Raw genomic sequence first — 17,857 nt, forward strand, 5'->3', positions numbered from 1 at the left:
ATCGACTCTCCGTGACTTCGGCTTGACGCGTTTCAACATTCGGTGCTGTGAACGCGAATAATGTCACAGCTCCGTCTCAGCCCACGAAACGAACATAATAGCCTTTTATCTTTCTGATTTTGTGTCTTCTTCCTCATCGAAACTTTGAGAGCCCCCAGGATACTCGGAATACTGAAAAAGGACAGATGCTCAGTGTACCAGAAGGCAATACGAACGACGATGCTCGAAAAGCTCTCGGTATCCGACCAGGCGGTCAACCTCCACCACGAGTGAGTTCAAAGAAGCTCTTGGTCCAAGTATGAGCTGACAATTTTGAAAAGTTGAAACTGGACTACACCAATTTTGATGAAATACCACCTTCCCCAACATTAGCTTACCCCCCTTCGCCGAGATCGCCAACGTCTTCAAGACTTTCATCATCTCCAATCCCTCCTAATAGCTCTACATCCCCTGAACCTTCGAAAACCTTTCGCCGAGCTACGCGAGCGGGCCCGCATGTTCTGTCAGCAAAGAAAATCCAGAAGATCAGTAGCAGTCGAGGCTTATACGAAAGTAAGAAACTTCTGCTGTATCTTCTGGATACCTTTGAGCAAAGAGAGACGGCCCCGGATATCCTCGAGCGCGCAGCTATCTCTGCGCGAGAAATTTCTGGGCGTTCAAAAGGCAAGGGCAAAGGTAAAGTCTTGAGGCTTGGTCACGCTATAACTGCTGCCGCAGGTTCTTCCAACAGCACAGACTATAGTCGCATACATCGTGCGATGGCTCCAGCTGCCGGAGTCGGAAGTGAAGATTATGAGGATCATATCGTATTCGATGAGGGACATTGGGATACGGAAGCTGCCTACAATCTGGTAGAACAAACCCGAGGTCTACTTGTTCTAGCAGAAAAGCAACAGCTGGATCTGTTTGCCGATACAGAAGACAATGATGTGCCCGTACTGGATGCAACGCCAGTCAAGAGCAAGGGGCGTGCTGGTCGCTTCTCTTCTGTTTCTCCATCAACAGCTTTCTCCAAAGGTAATAGTCAAGCAGCAACCTCAAGCCCTGATACATCTTTTGCCTCAACTTTATACCCTAACCGCGCATCGACGTCGACAATTCCAAGTATTCCAGGACCTTATCTCCTCGAAAGAACTCTGGACGTTCTTCAATCACTTCTATCTGTCGACTGTCTCCATCGAACCCACGCCTTTCGCCCATTGTGTCCACCTAACGCACTTCAAGCTGCTTGTCTAGATATTGCCGCTTATCTATATCAGAAGGGAGAGATAGGAACAAAGGTACGGGTGGTAGGGATGGTCATTGACGGGTTTTATGGAATGGGAGAAGGTATGGGAGAAAGGGTATGCGAATGGCTAGAGGGTAGAATGGGTGACTTGCTGGGTAGGTTAGCTCGAGAAAGAGGAGATTTCAAGAAATCAAAAAACAACGATGTGGAATGGATAGGTGTGTCCGCAATTTTGTGGAAGATGAACTGACTTTCTGCCATCCAGATCCATTCTCGAAGCCAGTCTCTAAGGCACCTCGCAATGCTGCATTACCTACGTTCGCTATTTCGTCCGAATCAAGCGACTCTGTACCCCGAAAGGCCTCAGAAACCCTAGGATGGATGCGCTTTTCTCCCACAAGTCCTTCGTCCCCCTTGTTTCATCACGACATCCTGGGTCTCTTATCCATACAGTCGCTTCGCGATGCTTCATCCACAGCCGTGGAGATTGCAGCACTTGTGCCTCGCATTTTGATGGCCATAACATCAACTATCGATCTGACTCAATCGAAATTAACAACTATCTATCGTGTTCACCGACTCCTATCGTTGATTCTCAACGCAAAACCTGATTCCTCTCTAGACCTCCTCACAATTATTGCCCATGCACCACCTCTCTGCCGACGCACCGCTGCTGCAATTCTAGCAACTTTTTACCCCAACGCAGCTGGGCACAATACTGTCGCACGACGATTACCATCTACTTCTTACGTTGCCCAACGCATGAAATGGGAGACCGGCCAATTCAGCGTTCTAGGAGAGGACGAGACTGAGGAACACCACTTCGTTCCTTGGAGGGTCAGTTCACATGATGATCCTACCGCTGAGGTTGTGCGATGTGAGGTTTGCGAGTCAGAGATCCATGGCTTCGGAATCAAATGCACGATGTGCAAAGAACAGCGCCATCTGCGTTGCTATGATGGCTCTGGTAAGACTCGAAAGGGAGTCTACCAGTACGACGTCGTCACCCTTTCACCTACCTCAACATCATCGCAGCTGTCGCACGCCAAATTCTGCCCATCCCTTCCTAGACTTGAAGAAGTTTCATTAAACCCGCCTCATGGGTCCAAATGTACGCATCGAAAAGCAGGTCAGCATGTACTGGATCTCGTCCATCTTTTCACTCTGACATTGTGTGACGAATGTCATCTTCCCCTCTGGGGTGTTTCGAAGCAAGGATATACTTGCCAGAATGGATGTCAGAAGTTTTTCCATTCTCACTGCGTGGATAAGATGGAAGAAACTGGAGTCGGTGAATGTCGTTATGGCAGGGAGCTAGTCGTCGATGAGATCTCAGAAGCAGGAAACAATCCGTTCGTCATTACCCGTGACAGATTGCAAAGCAGTTTCCATCAACATTACAATGGTTTCCTTCCCTCAGAAGACGAGTTGAAAGGAAAAACTTTCGACGAAATTGGGGTTACATTCGGTACAATCTGGATTCAGTACCAACTCATCAAGAATGGTCTTTCTTCTGGTTCACTGCGCGTCTCTAGCGAAGATAAGAAAGTGACATCTGACCCCTTAGGCCTCAAAACTATCTTGAAGACATATGAGGAACTCCTTCAATCTCACGAGCAACCTATCTCTACAGCTGTGGCTGACTTTACCCATGCTGCCACGTTAGAAAAGCCCTTGGGGACAGGGTACCTCTTCTCCGAGAAATTCCTTGGTTATTGTACCGCCCTCATTCGTGCTCCAACTAAAAGCTCAGGCATACCTTCTCGAGAGGGGGAAAACCTCGGAGATGGCTTTTTGACCCCACAGGGGTTGCCTCTCTCTCCAGAAGTAGAAGGAGACAAAGTGGACAAGTGCTATGAGACTTTGCCCTTAAGCATCATCTTACAATCTCTAGCGACAGATTTGTCCCTTTCCGACAAAGTTGTTGCCACAGCGTTCCTCAATCACTTATCATTGGTCGGTTTCATCTCTGTATTTGATACTGCATTCCTCACGTCACAATGTCTGGCCGAACGACGGGAGATAAAAGTGTCCTTCATCTTGCCTCTTCTCATAGACTCCTCTCCCAACACAGAACTGTTGGTTCTTGCGATCGAAGCTTTGCTTGATGATCTTGATTTGACAATGAATGAGCAAGGTCTGAGATTGTTGGCGACCAGAGCATGGCCAAGTTTGCTTTGCGCGCCATATGCTCTAGAGAGACTGGGGAAAGCGTGTGTCTCTTGGGTCATATCCGAGGTGCGAAACCCGTGAACTCGACTGCCAAAAATTCAAAGCTGACGAGACACACAGGAGGACTCCTTACGAGATATTATTAAGAAGTATGCGTCAAAGAATCGTCGTATACCAGGTGTGCGACCTGCTGCTGGAGCTCAGAAAGGCTCAGTGGATATGTATAAGCAGGACAGACAAAGGTTGAGAAGGATGTTCGTAAAGCCCTGGTTGAAGGCGCTGCATGACCAAGATTCAGCATTGTAAGGCTTTTGTTTGCTATCGTAAACAGAAATGAAAGCAGCTGATATTCTCGATCGAAGATATGCGCATATCGTGTACGAGCAATGCAAGCTGGTGGCCGCAAATGTTGCTATGGAAGATATGAGTGGGGCAAGTGAAGAACAAGTGAGACTTACCCTACTGATGCTAATGAATCAGACGCTAAAGCCAGATAGGTGGCATCTAGAATGGCAGGAGTAGCAGCCAATAAGATGACAAGTATGGGAGAGGCTGGTATGCTATTTTCCATTGTTATGGAGCTGTTGACGGCTTGGTTGGAGGACTTGGGACCTCTGGCTGATCATGTGGGTGATAGTTGCCAACGGTTTATAAGAGAGAGCTTATGAGTGAAATGCAGGACGTCGCTTATCGCGCCTTGCCACGTCTTCTTGATCATCAACCTGCTGACTCTTCTGATATCTTCGCTATTTCCTTGTCCACGGCCCAGGCCAACCCTGCAGATCTTGCTCGAGTCTGTCGATGGATGCGAGTGCTGTCTTACTCTGGGGTGGAAATCCCTTGGGAACTTTTACTGCCCTTAGTAGACTTGCAAGCTAGATCTCCTGCCTTTACCTGTGATGACAGTGCCTATGGTGCGTCAGCCGAAGCCAAATTGGATCTAGTTATCGCAATCAATTCTAATCGGGCGGTGATTGAGCCGCAAACATTTGCAAGCACCTGTTCTCAGTTGGCTATTGGTGTTTTCAGTGATGTGGGAAAAGACGGAAAGATGGAACCATTGGAGTAAGTTTCTTCATGGCGAATCTTAAGCATCTTGCTGACAGTTAATAGATTGGAACTGCTGAAGCGTACTATGCTCCTTATTTTGCAGGCTTACGGAGTCCCAGTTGACGAAATCGCCGAAACCACCTTGGATGTAGGGATGTCCAGTACCGGACAACCTCCCATGTAGGTTGACTGTACGACTGTGTGAAGCGTACTGACATCCGTACTTTGCACGGATAGCACCGTCAAAAAGCACCAAAACCCCATCCCTAACGTACGATTTCCTTTGAACGCTGATATGGTTGTCGGCGCGGCTACACTATTGGAGCGTAGCTCTTGTCCTACCGAGATGGTGCTTGATTTCTTGTGGTTGCTGTCCGCAAAGGCAAGCATGGTTGATGATCCAGTCGGCTTCGTAAGTAGGACTCTATAGTTAATGCCGATCACTCATGCTTTGTAGCTGCACCATACGTGTCCAAAGATATATGGAATGTGAGTCAGCATAGAGTTCCATCTTCATATCGAAGCTGACTTGACAACAGGATCTGGCCCCTGATAGGCCTCCCCATAGATAGACGTTCACGGGCCAGGGTTTTATTGAAGCTGCTCAGTGTTAATTCGGCCCCTTTGGAAAGGATTATCCATACTCAGTTGGAGTTCTCGCCAGAGGCCAGGTGAGCTCTTGCATCGACTGAATTCCCATGGCATGACCGCTAATTGGTTATCATTCAGGACCCAAGCGCGTGAACGTCTTCTGACCTTTATCCTTGAGCTCGCAGATACTTCTGTTAACTATGAGTTATCTAATTGGCGAGCTGCCACGGTGGGCTTAATTTTGTTATTCTTTGACGTTTTGTTGGACCCCAAAGATGTTATACCGGACAACATTATTATCCTCAAGACATTACAGCCCACGCAGCTAAACGCCATGTCTATGTGCTTTGAAGAGCATCTGGTAAAAGGTAGCGATGAGAGAAGACTTGTCTTGCTAACTAAATTGAGTCGGCTGAGAATGAGCATACCTCAATGGGCTAGTGAGTCGAGGGTGATGTAAGATCTGTTGCGCTGCGAACTGACGAGTTGTTAGTTATCTCGTGGACGACCGTCGATGAGCTTTTAGCTGAGGAAGTTGCCAGTTTAACTCAATTCAAACGCGCTCGTCAAGTAAATTGGACTATTTTTTAGAGATACGATTGGCTAACACAGGTGACAGTCTCAAACAGACTCCGGTCTGGTCGATTCCCAGAATGTCGCCTACTCGCTCATTTCTTTGGGCCTCGAAATGCTCGCGGCTGGTGTCTCCATAACATGGATTACCGCTCAGCGCTTCCAGCAACGAGTGGCGGCGGCCTGTGCCCTTCCTTGGTTCAACCCACCTGTCTTTACGGCAGTTGTTCTGCCTGGATTACGGTCGGTGCTGGATAGCCCCATCAGAATTATGATCGCGGGTGAAACTTTCGAAAGCAAGGTGAAGAAAACGGTCCTGGTTGGCAGCTTGTTTGTACCCGTTGTCATCGACTTCGCCCAAGAGTTAAAAAAGTACGACGCCGCTGTACAGAGAATCTTGCTGGATATCTTGATGGTCACGTTCTTCAAGGTCAGCCAAGCGTTCGTTGACTGGTCGTCGAAAGTATAGTGCTGAGGGTAAATCTAGCAAGACGTCACCAGGGTCGAACTCTCCACGTACAGCGCTGTACAGAAGATAGCAGACTTTGTTTTGACAGACGAATGTTCAGAAAATAGGTTGCTTGCCTTGCAGGTTTTACAAATTGCTGTGGCTAAGGTGGAAAGAGATAAGATTATACGTGCAGTGCCGTACGTCCAATTTTCAACTCTCCTTGGAAGTAATACTGATTCCACGTTACAGCCCAGCCTTCAATACAGTGGCAAAGGCTCTGGTCAAAGAGCTGGAAGCGGAGTATGGGGATCCGGCGGTGGTTGAGCAAAGTGAGTTCTTGGATATTGAACTCCAAACCACCCAGAGTAATTGATTTGGGACAGGTCAACTGTTCTTGTGGAATATCGTGAAGAGGTGAGTTTATTTGTACGACATTGCTTCACCACTAACCGTTTGTCTTCTTTCAGCTTTGGACGTTCGGGACTCTACCTTCAGCTATTCAGAGTAAGTCACGAGAAGAAGAGAATGTCAGACGCGTAACTAACTTACCTCATTTGCAGAACGAGTCAGAATCCTACGACCCATCATCCCCTGACGTGACTTCGCTTGCTAAGGCCTTGCAAATTTTGCACAGTGAACAAGAGAGGGAAGCATTGCCTCAAGCAAGCCTGTTTGACAATGTTTTCCATGACCTGTGTGTTCTCTTGGGCCTCGGTTTAAATTTAGTCACTGACTATAGTTAGATTGGATGTGACCAAGCGACCAAGACGACAGGTGATACATATCATTGAGGCATTTGCTCGTTTTGCCACAGCCTTTGAAGGGCATTTGACCGAGGAAGCTGCACAAGGTGGGATTTGAATTGCATGGCAGGTTCGTTCCAAAATTGACGACTGATTCCAATCAGATTTTGGCACGTTTATAAACCGCCTGAGCAAACTGATTGCAGAATGGAGTTTCGATTTCGATCCCAATCCTATATTACAGAGCTGTGCCAAAATATTGGATCTCGCGCCCTCAGCATCTTTAGTTGTACGGACTTCTCATTTGGAGTCAGAAATCTTCTTTACTGACCCCCGTTAAGCCTCTGTTGAGTCAAGTGTCAACCATACTGAACCATTGTATGGGTCATTTTGCGGTGAAACGAGCCACAGCGATTCGATTGTTGGAATCTGGAGAAACAGCCTCCAGAAAAGCTCAGACTGAAAATCAGATACGAATAGTCCTGTTTGAAATGGCTGGAGCTGCTATTAATGGATTAGCCGTAACCCCTGAAGGTCTCTACACCCTTCTCAAAGTAAGTTTCTTTGGGCGTACGGAGATAGAAGCTGATGGCCCATCAAGTACCTCACTTCCGACGCCTTCTCTCGACCTACTCCTGATTCACAAGTATCACCTGAGCAGATTCGTGTGCTATCAGACGCTTCCGCTGGCTGTGTCCACATACTGCGCAACGGTCATCCGACACTCGAGTCTAAGTTGATGAGTGCAGAAGTGCTACTTGGAGTGTTAAATGAAGCAGGGACCGTTCTCTGTCAAGCTGAGATGGTTGTACCAGGTGCCATCAGCCGAAACTTAACGCAGTTGACTTTAGATGTAAGTGTCGGGGAGCAAACCAGTCATTTGCAGATATTAATCACCTCTGTCCTTTAGGCGGCTTCCTCCCAAGTCTATTTTTTCATTTATCTATTACTATCTTCCCTTGACCTCAGGATGGGCCGTGCCCGTTCACGTCTTCTTTCCCTTTATCCCCTTCTCTCCCGAGCAACTTCCTTATGTCTTCGGGCGGCATCTGACTACATGTCACTGCAAGATGTCGAAAGCCATGGGACATCCCTCATTTCCTTGGCATTTATGGTCATGAGACTGGCGTTACTGGCTGTTCGTGACGGACCGGTATCGAATGAGGACGGAGAGAAAGAAGCGGGAGGCGAAGATGCGGTAAATATATTGTGGATCAGGATATGGCCGGAGTGGATCAGGCTGTTTAGACTGTCATTTGAATCCGGTTGTATCAACGGCGTAAGTTTAGTGTTCATTTCGATACGAAAAAGCTAACCCGTGGTCAGGCTTTGAGGACTGTGACGCACTCTGTTTTCCTAGACCTCCTGATCTTCCTCGGCGTCATTCAGTCACCTATTCTCATACGCCACACCGAATCACTCTCCGTGAATCTTGCCATGCTTGTTCAGTACCAAGAAACATCAGGCGTAACTTCCTCCGGCAAGTTGCAGAAAGCAACGCAGATTATGGAGAAGGTGGGGACGCTTAGTGTAGTGGGGGTGGCAGACAGGGTGGGAATTGTGGAGAGTTTGAAGGCGGACTTGCTGGCGACGGAGAGAATGAAAGTTCTGAACAGGTAGATCAATCATTTGTATAGCATTTATAGTGCACTAGAGTACTATTTGTACAGTTGTAATTCATTTGATTCATTATATTATTTATTCAAGTTGCTTCTTTCATTCGTTCGCTCCTTTTGGCCTTATTACGTACCCTTCATGCAACAAACATTGTGACGCAATGACATGAGTTCGGAGTTTGCTGTCTCTCCGCTCAGGCACGCCTTGTACCAAGTTTTGGAAGGATGCAATCGTTCAAAGGGTGTTTTCGCTTCCTTCACATGGCAATTTTTTCAATTACTAATATTGGTACAAGGTGTACTGACAAAGCAGTAGCTAAATACATATAATATATATAGTGTCCCTGCCGACATCAAGAACAGGATCAACTATGCCGACTCCCAGAGTAACTCGCTCTCGCTCCTCTACTCCCCTTTCCGTCCGCACCGGTACCCGGTCAACGCCCCAACCAGGTTCCGCCGCCCATCCTGGATCTCATCACAAAACTTCCGATGAGCTTGCTTTAGAAGAAGCCGCTTCCCTCTTGCACACACCTACGACGCGGCTCAGAAGTCTGGGCAGTGCAGACACAGATGGATTGGATGGTGGTAGTGCTAGAGCGCTCAGACATAAACGGTTAAATCAAGTCAGGGAAGAGGTTGTGGTTGTCAGAGAGAGAAGCAAAAGTCCTCAGAAAGATGAGAAGAGAGTAGAGCAGAGCCAAGAACCAGAGGGAGAAGAAACGGAAGAAGAGGAGGGGCAGGAAGTGGAGAATTCACGGCAGACACCCGCGGACGGCGATACCGACGATGAGGATGACGAGGCCTCTCGGGAACTGATGGGTGTGTCAACCTTTTCTGACGCTGGCAGTACACAACTGGTTGAAAAAGACCAGACTGGGGAAGATGGTGCACCTCTTTCGGCACTCTTATCGACAGGGCAGATTTTCTCTCAGCCTAGGGAGAATGAAGGGTTTGGAGAGTCCGCGTCTGAATCTGGTTCCGAGACACAGTCTGCAAATTCTTCCGACTCTTCCGACTCATCATCTGAGTCTGGATCAGACTCTGAGTCGGATTCCGAAGACGACTCATCAGATAGCGACAGCGATGAGGACGATGAGAAGGAACGACTTCTTCAAGCTGCTCGGGACGCCGCCAAGGCCAAAACAGCGTCAAATATGAATGAGAAAGAGAAGGCAGGTGAAGTGGATGACGAGATGGTGTTGCAATTCGACAAGCAGGAGAAGGAGGCGTAAGTCAACTAGTCTCTTTGTTTTGGCAGGAAATTGACATCCATGATTCAGTCCCATTCCCGATCTTGCTATTCCCAAGCTTCCCAGAACCTATCTCTCATTCCCCAAAGAAGGCCGCGCTCGAACCTCCACATCTGTACCCTCGACCTCTGCCGATCCCTCTCGTCTCCCTTCCAGATCTTCTTCGTCTGAAAAGACTCCTGTTCCTGAGCTCGACGACCGACCCTACGAACGACCTTTGAGTAAGAGAGAGAAGGCGCTTGTAAGCTCACAATTTGATTGACTTTGTAATGACGTATTCTAATGTTTCTTTCAGCAACCTCGCAAAGCCACCACTTCTGAGCTCTGGGCATCCATCCCTACTCCTAGGGCTGACATCTTGCCTCAGATGAGAAAGGATTACCGAGCGCTTGCTTTGGCCAACTCGTTGGATCCCAAGAGGTTCATGAAGGGCGGTAGTAAGAGCGAGAAGGTTCCCGAGTCCTTTGCTGTGGGTTACGTTTCAATGAAAAATCAGGAATTTGGGCTAATACCTGCTAGATCGGCACCATGGTCGAGACTTCTCGTCAAATACGAGACACTACTCTTACAAAAGACAACAAATACCGTCCTGGACAAGTCGTCCAAAACATCATCAGGGATCAGGATATGGAAGGTTATGCAAAGAGGAAGTATGGCGATCTGCAGTGGTCCAGAATGGAGAACGGACGAGGGAAGGGATGGAAGAAGAGGGCCAAATGGCAATAATGAGTGTATGGGAGCGGTGTATGTACTTGTAGTAAGTGTTGAAGGTGTGTATGTGGGAAGAGCTGACCACTGAGAGCAGGTGTACGTAGCATTTGCATCGCATGGTTCATAGCTCTGTTGTGATTTCTAGTTTCGCCTTTTTATGCTTGCTTTCTTACACTTCTCTTCTTCCTCTTTCAGTTGACGTAATTGCAAGGCCACGTGGCGCCGCGTCTCATGTGCCACGCCCCACTGTAGTTATAACGCCGTAGCTAAAATTTTCCCCTTTTGGTCGGAGGAATTCGCACTCCGGAGCTGGCGCGCCCTGTGATTGGCTGACGGGTCCGAGGCCCCCTCCCGCCACCACGTCTTTTCCCACCCCGACTCCCATAACGGCCCTTCTACGGCTCCTCACAAAGGAAAACAGCAAAAAAATCGGGGGCCAGCGCCGTGAGCCACCGCCCACATACACTCAACCCCCTACGCATGGTCGCCCCCGGCAGAATGGTCACCTCGTCCCGCCGAATAGGGCGGGTGACCAACAAGACCAAGCTTATAATCTATCGCGGCTCAGACAAGGTCGACACTTCAGCGGCGGAAACGGTCCTGTGGGATCAGGAAGCCGGTGGAGCCGGGAAAGACAGCAACAAACATCAGCACATCGGTGCAACCGGTGTAGAGTCTGGTGAACTATTGGTACGTATCTGGATGTGCTCTTTCACCTTTCATTATGCATGCAGGGGGGTTGCATTATGCAGTTGTTGAGGAAATGGGCCGCCAATTGATGGTGGTGTTATTTTCCTTTTTTTCACTCGACGAAACGAGGTCCGCGCGGGGAGAGGCGCGGCGTCGTGGGAGGATGTTTTCCTCCATCCATGCCTTTTTCGCGCTCTTCTTCCTGCGAGTGGGCCAGGATCGAGATGGATCCACGCGTTCTGTGCATCGGAGCAGCCGTATAGGTCCATCCAGCGTGCATGCACCAGCGAGGACGCGTACAGTGGTCGTCTGACCGAAATTTCCGCTTTCGGCAATTCGCGCCTTGTTTGTTTGTCATATAACTGATCCGCGTCTTATACAGGAACACCATCTTCAAGCAGCGTTGTCGTCCGCGTCCCTCCTCCATTCCAGCAACAAACCCTCGTCGCCCAAGTCGGTCAAGGAAGCACCAGCTGCTGCGCTCAACTATCATATTCCTACACCAGACGCTACGGGCCTCGTCTCAGATACAGTTTTCAGCCAACTCTATCAGCGTACCAAGTATGTTGAACCTTACAACTTCATCAGGTTCTCGGATACGGTTGAGGAAAGTAGTTGCGGATGGGGAGGATTAGGGTATTGCATGGATGACGCGGATGAGCGATGGCTCAACGACTTCAACTCGAAAGCTGAGGGATCGAGTGGGGACGTAAAGTCTGACAAGGAGCAGGGCCGAGGGATGAGAGTAAAGGGTAAAGACAGGGAGAAGGAAAAGGGTGACGCTCCGGCTCCCTTGGTTATATCCGAGGATATGTTTGAGTATATCATGGGAGTGTTTGAGAAGTACACCGAGGAGAATGCGCCAATGCTTCACACCGTGAGTCCGCATGACCAGTTGGGTCCAATGACTGACGTCCCATAGGACCTCTCTCTTCTTCCCCCATTCTCTGCTGTCGAGAATATGTTCTCGACGCCCATCTCACCTGCATTCTTGCCCAGCAATGAAATACCCAAGGAACTGGGCGACCTCAAGGCTTGTGCCAGGATGGCAAGGAATGTCTACCCACATTGGAAATCTCGAAGGGAACAGCGACAAGGGAAGTCCATCCTCCCCCAGCTCAACTATGACGAAACCAACGACAACGATCCTTATGTCTGTTTCCGTCGACGAGATATCCGAGCTACCCGTAAAACCCGTCGTACCGACAACTTTTCCATTGAACAATTTCAGAAACTTCAATTCGAGCTCCGTAGTGCTCATGCTCTTGCGGACCGTGTGCTCACCCGTGAACGGGAGAAAAAGTCATTGTATGAGGCCGAAAAGGAACTCTGGGAGGCGAGATGGAAATTCTTTGAAACCAAGAGACGCTGGCCTAGCTTGGGTATGACTAGCGATGAGGAACACAAGATTACCGGTAGACCAACGATCGTCCCTCCTATCCAAATTCCATCGCTCTCTGGTCAAACTCCTCTCACATCGGGCCAGTCATCGTCGCATATGCGCAAGAGGACCGACAAGGATCGAGAAGAAAGAGCTCAACGGGAGAGATATGATGCACAGAGGAATGCGGAGAGATCAGGCATTCTTTCTGGCAGGTCGAACGCTCCGGATGCTCTGAAAGAGAGGTTACAAGCTCTGCAGCAGAAGACGGAGGAAATGCTGGCGAGGAAGAAGGAGCAGGATGCGCACTGGGACGACTCTATAGATGTAAGTTCCATCGATACCGCTTTTAGACCGTTACTCATTCGATCTTCAGTCCCCGTATCAACCGTTACCACCTTCGAACTCTGTACACGCTTTCCGATCACTCTTCGTCCTTGATCCTTGTCGTGCTCAATGCAAAGACTCAGAGACAGGGAATGAAATCCTTCATCCCGAGTCATTCCGTATCCGCCGAGGCCGAGGAGGTATTGTCCGACTTGACCGACGCACTTCTATCTACTCCCATCGTCGCGGCATTCAACCCACATCACCATCCGAATATCCTACATGGCTGTTCCCTGATATCGCCCCTCGTCGATCAGAAAAGAAGAGGCCTAGGTCGATTGATGAGGTCGAGGAGGAAATGCAGGAGCAATCGCCCAAGGTAATGAGGAAAGACCTAAATGAGACTTGGAGATATGACGTGGATAGAGGAGGAGCAGTGGGTGTGGGCATGGGGTTGGAAGAAGACTATGACAGAGTCATCATCGATGATCTCGAGGCGAAGTGAGTACTCTGGCTCTGGGCTATGCTTCACTACTAATTTATTAATAGATACATTCGGCATCGCATTTCCTTACTTCAAGAGAGCGACTGTGCTAAGCTTAGACCAGATAATTATATTCTGGATCAAACACGCGAAGCTCTTGATGCGGCCGCCGATGCGAAACCTCCACCCGCTCCAATTTTCCAGAAGCCTCCAGCGCCTCAACCGAATCCACAACTCCTTGCAGCGCACTTGCAACAGCAGCAAATGTTGGCGCAGCAGCAGCAGATGGAGCAGTTTCAGAGATTCCAGCTTATGGCCCAGCAGCAAGCTATGGCTCAGGCTCAGGCTCAAGCACAAGCACAAGCTCAAGCGCAAGCCCAGGCACAAGCTCAGGCGCAGGTGCAAGCTCAGGGACAAGGACACCCCCAAGCCCATCTGCAAACACATCCACAAGGTGTTCCTCAGCCCAACGGCGTCAATTCTCCCATGCCAAATGGTCAACAAATGCTTCCACCGTCCGACGGTGTGAAGCAACTCAAACTTCCGCCACATGCTGTCGCAAGGCTTGGAGCGGCGATGGCGAATGCAAACGCAAATGCCAATGGTGGTCTCCATGTACTGCAACAACAGCAACAACAACACGCGCAAACATCTCAGCAATGAGCAGCGTCGCCGCTGTCAATTGGTGTGTAAAAAGAGGAAGATTGCGCCGGCCGCGTTGTACTATGACCAGTTATCCTCATCGCTCCACGCACGTCCGTCATCATAGAAACCCGACCTCTCAATCACATATCACCGCTTTTCAGACCCATGATATCTCAGCATAAATACCCCTTTCTCATTCAACTGAAACTATTAGTGTTCTTGATAAGCTCTCGCCCAAATAAGGGAAGAGCAAAGGTGTAGGCTGGAGTGAAAGAAGATGTAGCTGTTAGACCAAGTAGTGTCTAGGGATGGTTTAAATAGCCAGGAGCCAAATTACTCAGTTGTACATTAGACAATACAAGAAAACGCATATAAACAGTGGTATGCAGTTTTGGATACTTTTCTTGATCTGCAGTTGTCTCCGAAATATGTATTGATATAGGTTTATACCGAGTAATCTGGCAAAGAACGAACGAAAGAAGAGACGCGGAAAACTGACCTGCCACGTCAATGAGGATGGGCCTTAAGTTTTCTTCGTCGTCAACGAGTGCCTCCACTTCGGATGGGACACATTGCCCGCCGGCGCCTTGCTGTTGATTTCCTTGTTCCGTTTTCGATTTCGTCTTTTGTAGCACAAATACCATATACCTGCTCAATCTAGCACATTATTCAATCCCTGGAGCATCCTACTACATCCTGCCTGCAATACAACCGATCCATACGGATTCTGTGACAAGAAGCGTGGAGACGCCACCAAGATGGCGCAGCCTGTCGAACAATGGATAACCGAAATACCTCCCGTTACTCGAGCATGGGTAGCTGGCTCTATCGGAATGAGCTTGTTAGTGGTCAGTGACTTTGCCAAATTGAACTCTGGGTGCTATGGCTGAGGATAGACGATAGGAGTGCCAAGTCGTAGCGCCACTACAGCTGTACTTCTCCTGGAAAGCGGCAATAGTGAATATGCAGGTCAGTTGCTCCAAAGTTCAATGAAAGCAAAGTATCAAGCTGAACTATTCTAATAGGTCTGGAGATTTATAACGACTTTTTTATATTTTGGGCCAGTATCGCTTGACCTTTTATTCCATATATTCTTTGTGTGAGTTGATCATACTGAGTCATGTTATTTTTTTCCAATGCGGTGTGGATACCATTCAATGAAGGGCTAAATTGACATGGAGACAGTATGAGATACTCTAGATTACTAGAAGAAAACTCGTTTGCCAATCGTCGGGCAGACTATGCGTGGTTACTATTTCTCTGCGCCTCTTTTCTTCTGGTGAGTCTTCTAAGCATTTGGTCTAGCGTGAGGCATTGGCTGATGTACGTCAGCTTGTATCCTCTGTCGCAACTCTACCATTCCTCTCCTCTTCCCTGGCTTTTGCCCTCGTCTATATCTGGTCAAGACGGAACCCTTCTGTGAAAATGTCTCTGTTTGGCATCATCACGTACGTTTAGCCCCTATATAAAGCTACTTCGAATGTTGCATACTGACCCGTCCGCAGTATCACTGCGCCATATCTCCCCATGGCCCTTGTCCTGTTTACCTGGGTATTCCAAGGAGGTGTCAGAGCAGCTGTGCCCGATATCGTTCGTAGCTTGTTGGTGATCTTAAGCAGATAACCATCTGACGTGTTCCTCGTATAGGTCGGGGCACTCGCGGGACATACCTATGTCTTCTTGCAAGATTATTGGCCAAGAGAAATGTGGAGTACAACTGGGAGGCCAGAGATCCAGACTCCCGGGTTTGTGTAAGTTTCAGATCTACGGTGTACTCATTGAAAGTCGCTAATGTATCAAATAGAAAGCGATTATTCGGGCAAGAAGAAAGATAAGAGATTATTGCGGTCTGTATATCATGAAACAATACATTGTCACTTAGCAGGGGAAGCAGTGAAACGAGAATTACGATCAATATTAGGCATAGTGTTCGCAATCTAAGACTTTAAGGTTCTTCCCTAGCCATTTTTTTCAGTCGAGCACTCCTTCTAAGCCTATTTTCTCCTTCTTGCAGGTCATTTCCGCCTTCTGGTTCGTCGATGTTGGCATGATGGTCATCAAAATTGACACTCTTACTCGGCACCTTTATTTCGGTCTGAGCTTTTTGATCTTCCTTTGCTTCGCTGACTTGCTTGAGATCGGTATTGTTGACTGATGTGATCTCTGATTGATCCGTATCAGCATTGGTAACATTGTTGGACTCTTCGAGGTCCTTCGATATGTTGTTTCGCTTTTCCGCATTATTGCCATTTTTCTTGTCATTTGCTTCCAGCGGCTCCTTGTCATCTTTCTCTTCTGCTGCACCTTCATTATTCGGTTTCTTGCACCAATCAAACTCCCAATCATTCTCATAACCTTTCTCGAGAAAGAGCTGGTGGAAGAGCAGACGGAGATATCGGTAATCTGGATCAGAATCGAATTTCAAAGCTCGACAATATTGAAGATACTTGAGAAACTCATCTGGAAGATCTTTGCATAAGTCTTCGAGAGGTTCGCTCTCTAGGAGATGATGAAGATGATGATTAATAATAAATGAATTGAACAATATGCAATAATTTCCTTACTTATATCCTCCATCTCGATCGAACAAGTCCCATGCCACGGCAATGAGCCCTTTAGAAAAAACTACATGGATTTTGGTCAGTATGTATATAGTTTATCGTGCACGTTGCGCTACGACAAACAAGTCAATATGAAGCTGATACGCACCACAAACATATACCCCAATGATTCCAAGTCGTCTCTTCTGGAAGCCATCGTTCCTTCTGACACCCTGAGGGAACACCAACTGGGATTTGCACAACGTTCGTACTTCTCGTAAGGCATATGCCGTTTAGTTTTGGGATCCCTATACCGCTTTGCAAAACCCAGATCGATCATGAAGATTTTCCGCTGGTCTTGAAGGCCAATACAAAAATTATCAGGCTTGATTCCCCGATGAATATATAGTTGACCATGAAGGAACTCGACATGAGATATGAGTTGATCGGCGATCATTAAGACCGTTTTGAGACTGAACGGGCCACTATGCGAGGAGAAAAGATCCTGTAGAGTGGGGCCGAGCATATCCATCACGAGAGCACAATAGTTTCCTTCTTCGCCATACCACTTAATGGAGGGGATTGTATGTGCATTGGGCACATGTTTAGAGATGTCCCTGTAGGCTTCATGCTCATCTCGAAGGTCGCGACGATCCTCAAGCAGGGCGAACAAGATGTGTTCAAGTTTAACTGCAACTTCTTGTCCAGTCTTAGTATCAACCGCTGGATAAACGCCCCCTACAGTAAAGTGAGAGTTGGTTGATATCGTAGTCAGGAGGATCCGAGAAGAGTGGGGGAGCGGGCCAACAGCTTACCCTGATTGGTCTCAGCCATCTGCTTATCGACCTTGACATTGTATCTGCCAGCGATGACTTGGGGGATTTCTGTGTCAGATGATGGACTATCTCGAGAAGACATCGATTGCTAAATGATTGATGCTTTAGAGCAAGTTAAAGATAAGTAATAGATAAAGATATGAATGATGGATTAAGTGAGAAATAATGGATGATTGGCGATCCATAGCGCTTAATCATCAGCATTTCCGTTCCCGCATTATCATGCGATGCAGTGCGTTTTTTCTTTCCGCATTATCCGCCTGCGCTGTTGTTACTATCAGCCGCATTTAGTACTGTATCTTGATGGCAGGTACAAATTTGAGATTTAATACTTGATAGTGGAATCTAGCGGCTGTATCACACTTTGATATATATATAGCAGATATGTACTTGAACATGCGGAAGAGCGCATATCTTTCGACGAATTCAGCGGGAAAGACTCGAGGAGAGTCGGACTGGAAGAGGAAAGAGGTGTTGGAGGAGATAGACAGTCGGTACATAGGCGCGCGAGTGATAAAAATCTTGATGGGCCTTTTTGCCCTTTGCAATCACGTGACTTGCCACCA

General features: G+C 48.0%; 5 protein-coding genes across 5 annotated transcripts; 4 read left to right on the forward strand and 1 right to left on the reverse strand.

Moving 5' to 3' along the window:
- The first annotated feature begins 83 nt into the window (after nucleotides 1-83).
- Nucleotides 84-8,568, forward strand: CNN00890 (hypothetical protein). The gene is made up of 25 exons (XM_024658379.1): nucleotides 84-269; nucleotides 321-1,446; nucleotides 1,494-3,466; nucleotides 3,521-3,702; nucleotides 3,763-3,847; nucleotides 3,898-4,026; nucleotides 4,080-4,465; nucleotides 4,514-4,630; nucleotides 4,688-4,862; nucleotides 4,908-4,939; nucleotides 4,990-5,121; nucleotides 5,180-5,481; nucleotides 5,535-5,611; nucleotides 5,661-6,044; nucleotides 6,102-6,262; nucleotides 6,315-6,394; nucleotides 6,449-6,479; nucleotides 6,533-6,569; nucleotides 6,626-6,759; nucleotides 6,809-6,915; nucleotides 6,973-7,097; nucleotides 7,150-7,362; nucleotides 7,410-7,661; nucleotides 7,719-8,087; nucleotides 8,135-8,568. Exons 1-25 carry the CDS (start codon nucleotides 186-188, stop codon nucleotides 8,426-8,428), a joined length of 6,987 nt encoding a protein of 2,328 aa, XP_024514073.1. The 5' UTR covers nucleotides 84-185; the 3' UTR covers nucleotides 8,429-8,568.
- Nucleotides 8,569-8,698: 130 nt separating this feature from the next.
- CNN00910 (nucleolar protein, putative) lies at nucleotides 8,699-10,553 on the forward strand. The gene is made up of 5 exons (XM_024658380.1): nucleotides 8,699-9,655; nucleotides 9,708-9,918; nucleotides 9,973-10,146; nucleotides 10,197-10,434; nucleotides 10,493-10,553. Exons 1-4 carry the CDS (start codon nucleotides 8,796-8,798, stop codon nucleotides 10,401-10,403), a joined length of 1,452 nt encoding a protein of 483 aa, XP_024514075.1. The 5' UTR covers nucleotides 8,699-8,795; the 3' UTR covers nucleotides 10,404-10,434; nucleotides 10,493-10,553.
- Nucleotides 10,554-10,809: 256 nt separating this feature from the next.
- On the forward strand, nucleotides 10,810-14,318 carry CNN00920 (conserved hypothetical protein). The gene is made up of 5 exons (XM_568648.1): nucleotides 10,810-11,078; nucleotides 11,461-11,955; nucleotides 12,001-12,786; nucleotides 12,836-13,287; nucleotides 13,336-14,318. Exons 1-5 carry the CDS (start codon nucleotides 10,869-10,871, stop codon nucleotides 13,931-13,933), a joined length of 2,541 nt encoding a protein of 846 aa, XP_568648.1. The 5' UTR covers nucleotides 10,810-10,868; the 3' UTR covers nucleotides 13,934-14,318.
- Nucleotides 14,319-14,492: 174 nt separating this feature from the next.
- On the forward strand, nucleotides 14,493-15,826 carry CNN00930 (endoplasmic reticulum protein, putative). Its single transcript, XM_024658381.1, has 8 exons — nucleotides 14,493-14,763; nucleotides 14,819-14,884; nucleotides 14,941-15,014; nucleotides 15,101-15,194; nucleotides 15,248-15,363; nucleotides 15,421-15,505; nucleotides 15,563-15,666; nucleotides 15,720-15,826. Exons 1-8 carry the CDS (start codon nucleotides 14,674-14,676, stop codon nucleotides 15,748-15,750), a joined length of 660 nt encoding a protein of 219 aa, XP_024514079.1. The 5' UTR covers nucleotides 14,493-14,673; the 3' UTR covers nucleotides 15,751-15,826.
- Nucleotides 15,771-17,450, reverse strand: CNN00940 (protein kinase, putative). Its single transcript, XM_568656.2, has 4 exons — nucleotides 17,271-17,450; nucleotides 16,625-17,193; nucleotides 16,480-16,540; nucleotides 15,771-16,414 (listed from the first exon to the last, which is right to left on the reverse strand). The coding sequence occupies exons 1-4, from the start codon at nucleotides 17,371-17,373 to the stop codon at nucleotides 15,861-15,863; spliced, it is 1,287 nt and encodes a 428-aa protein (XP_568656.1). The 5' UTR covers nucleotides 17,374-17,450; the 3' UTR covers nucleotides 15,771-15,860.
- Nucleotides 17,451-17,857: the final 407 nt, after the last annotated feature.

The sequence above is a fragment of the Cryptococcus neoformans genome, assembly GCF_000091045.1.
Source record: "Cryptococcus neoformans var. neoformans JEC21 chromosome 14 sequence".
Classification (NCBI taxonomy): Eukaryota; Fungi; Basidiomycota; class Tremellomycetes; order Tremellales; family Cryptococcaceae; genus Cryptococcus; species Cryptococcus deneoformans.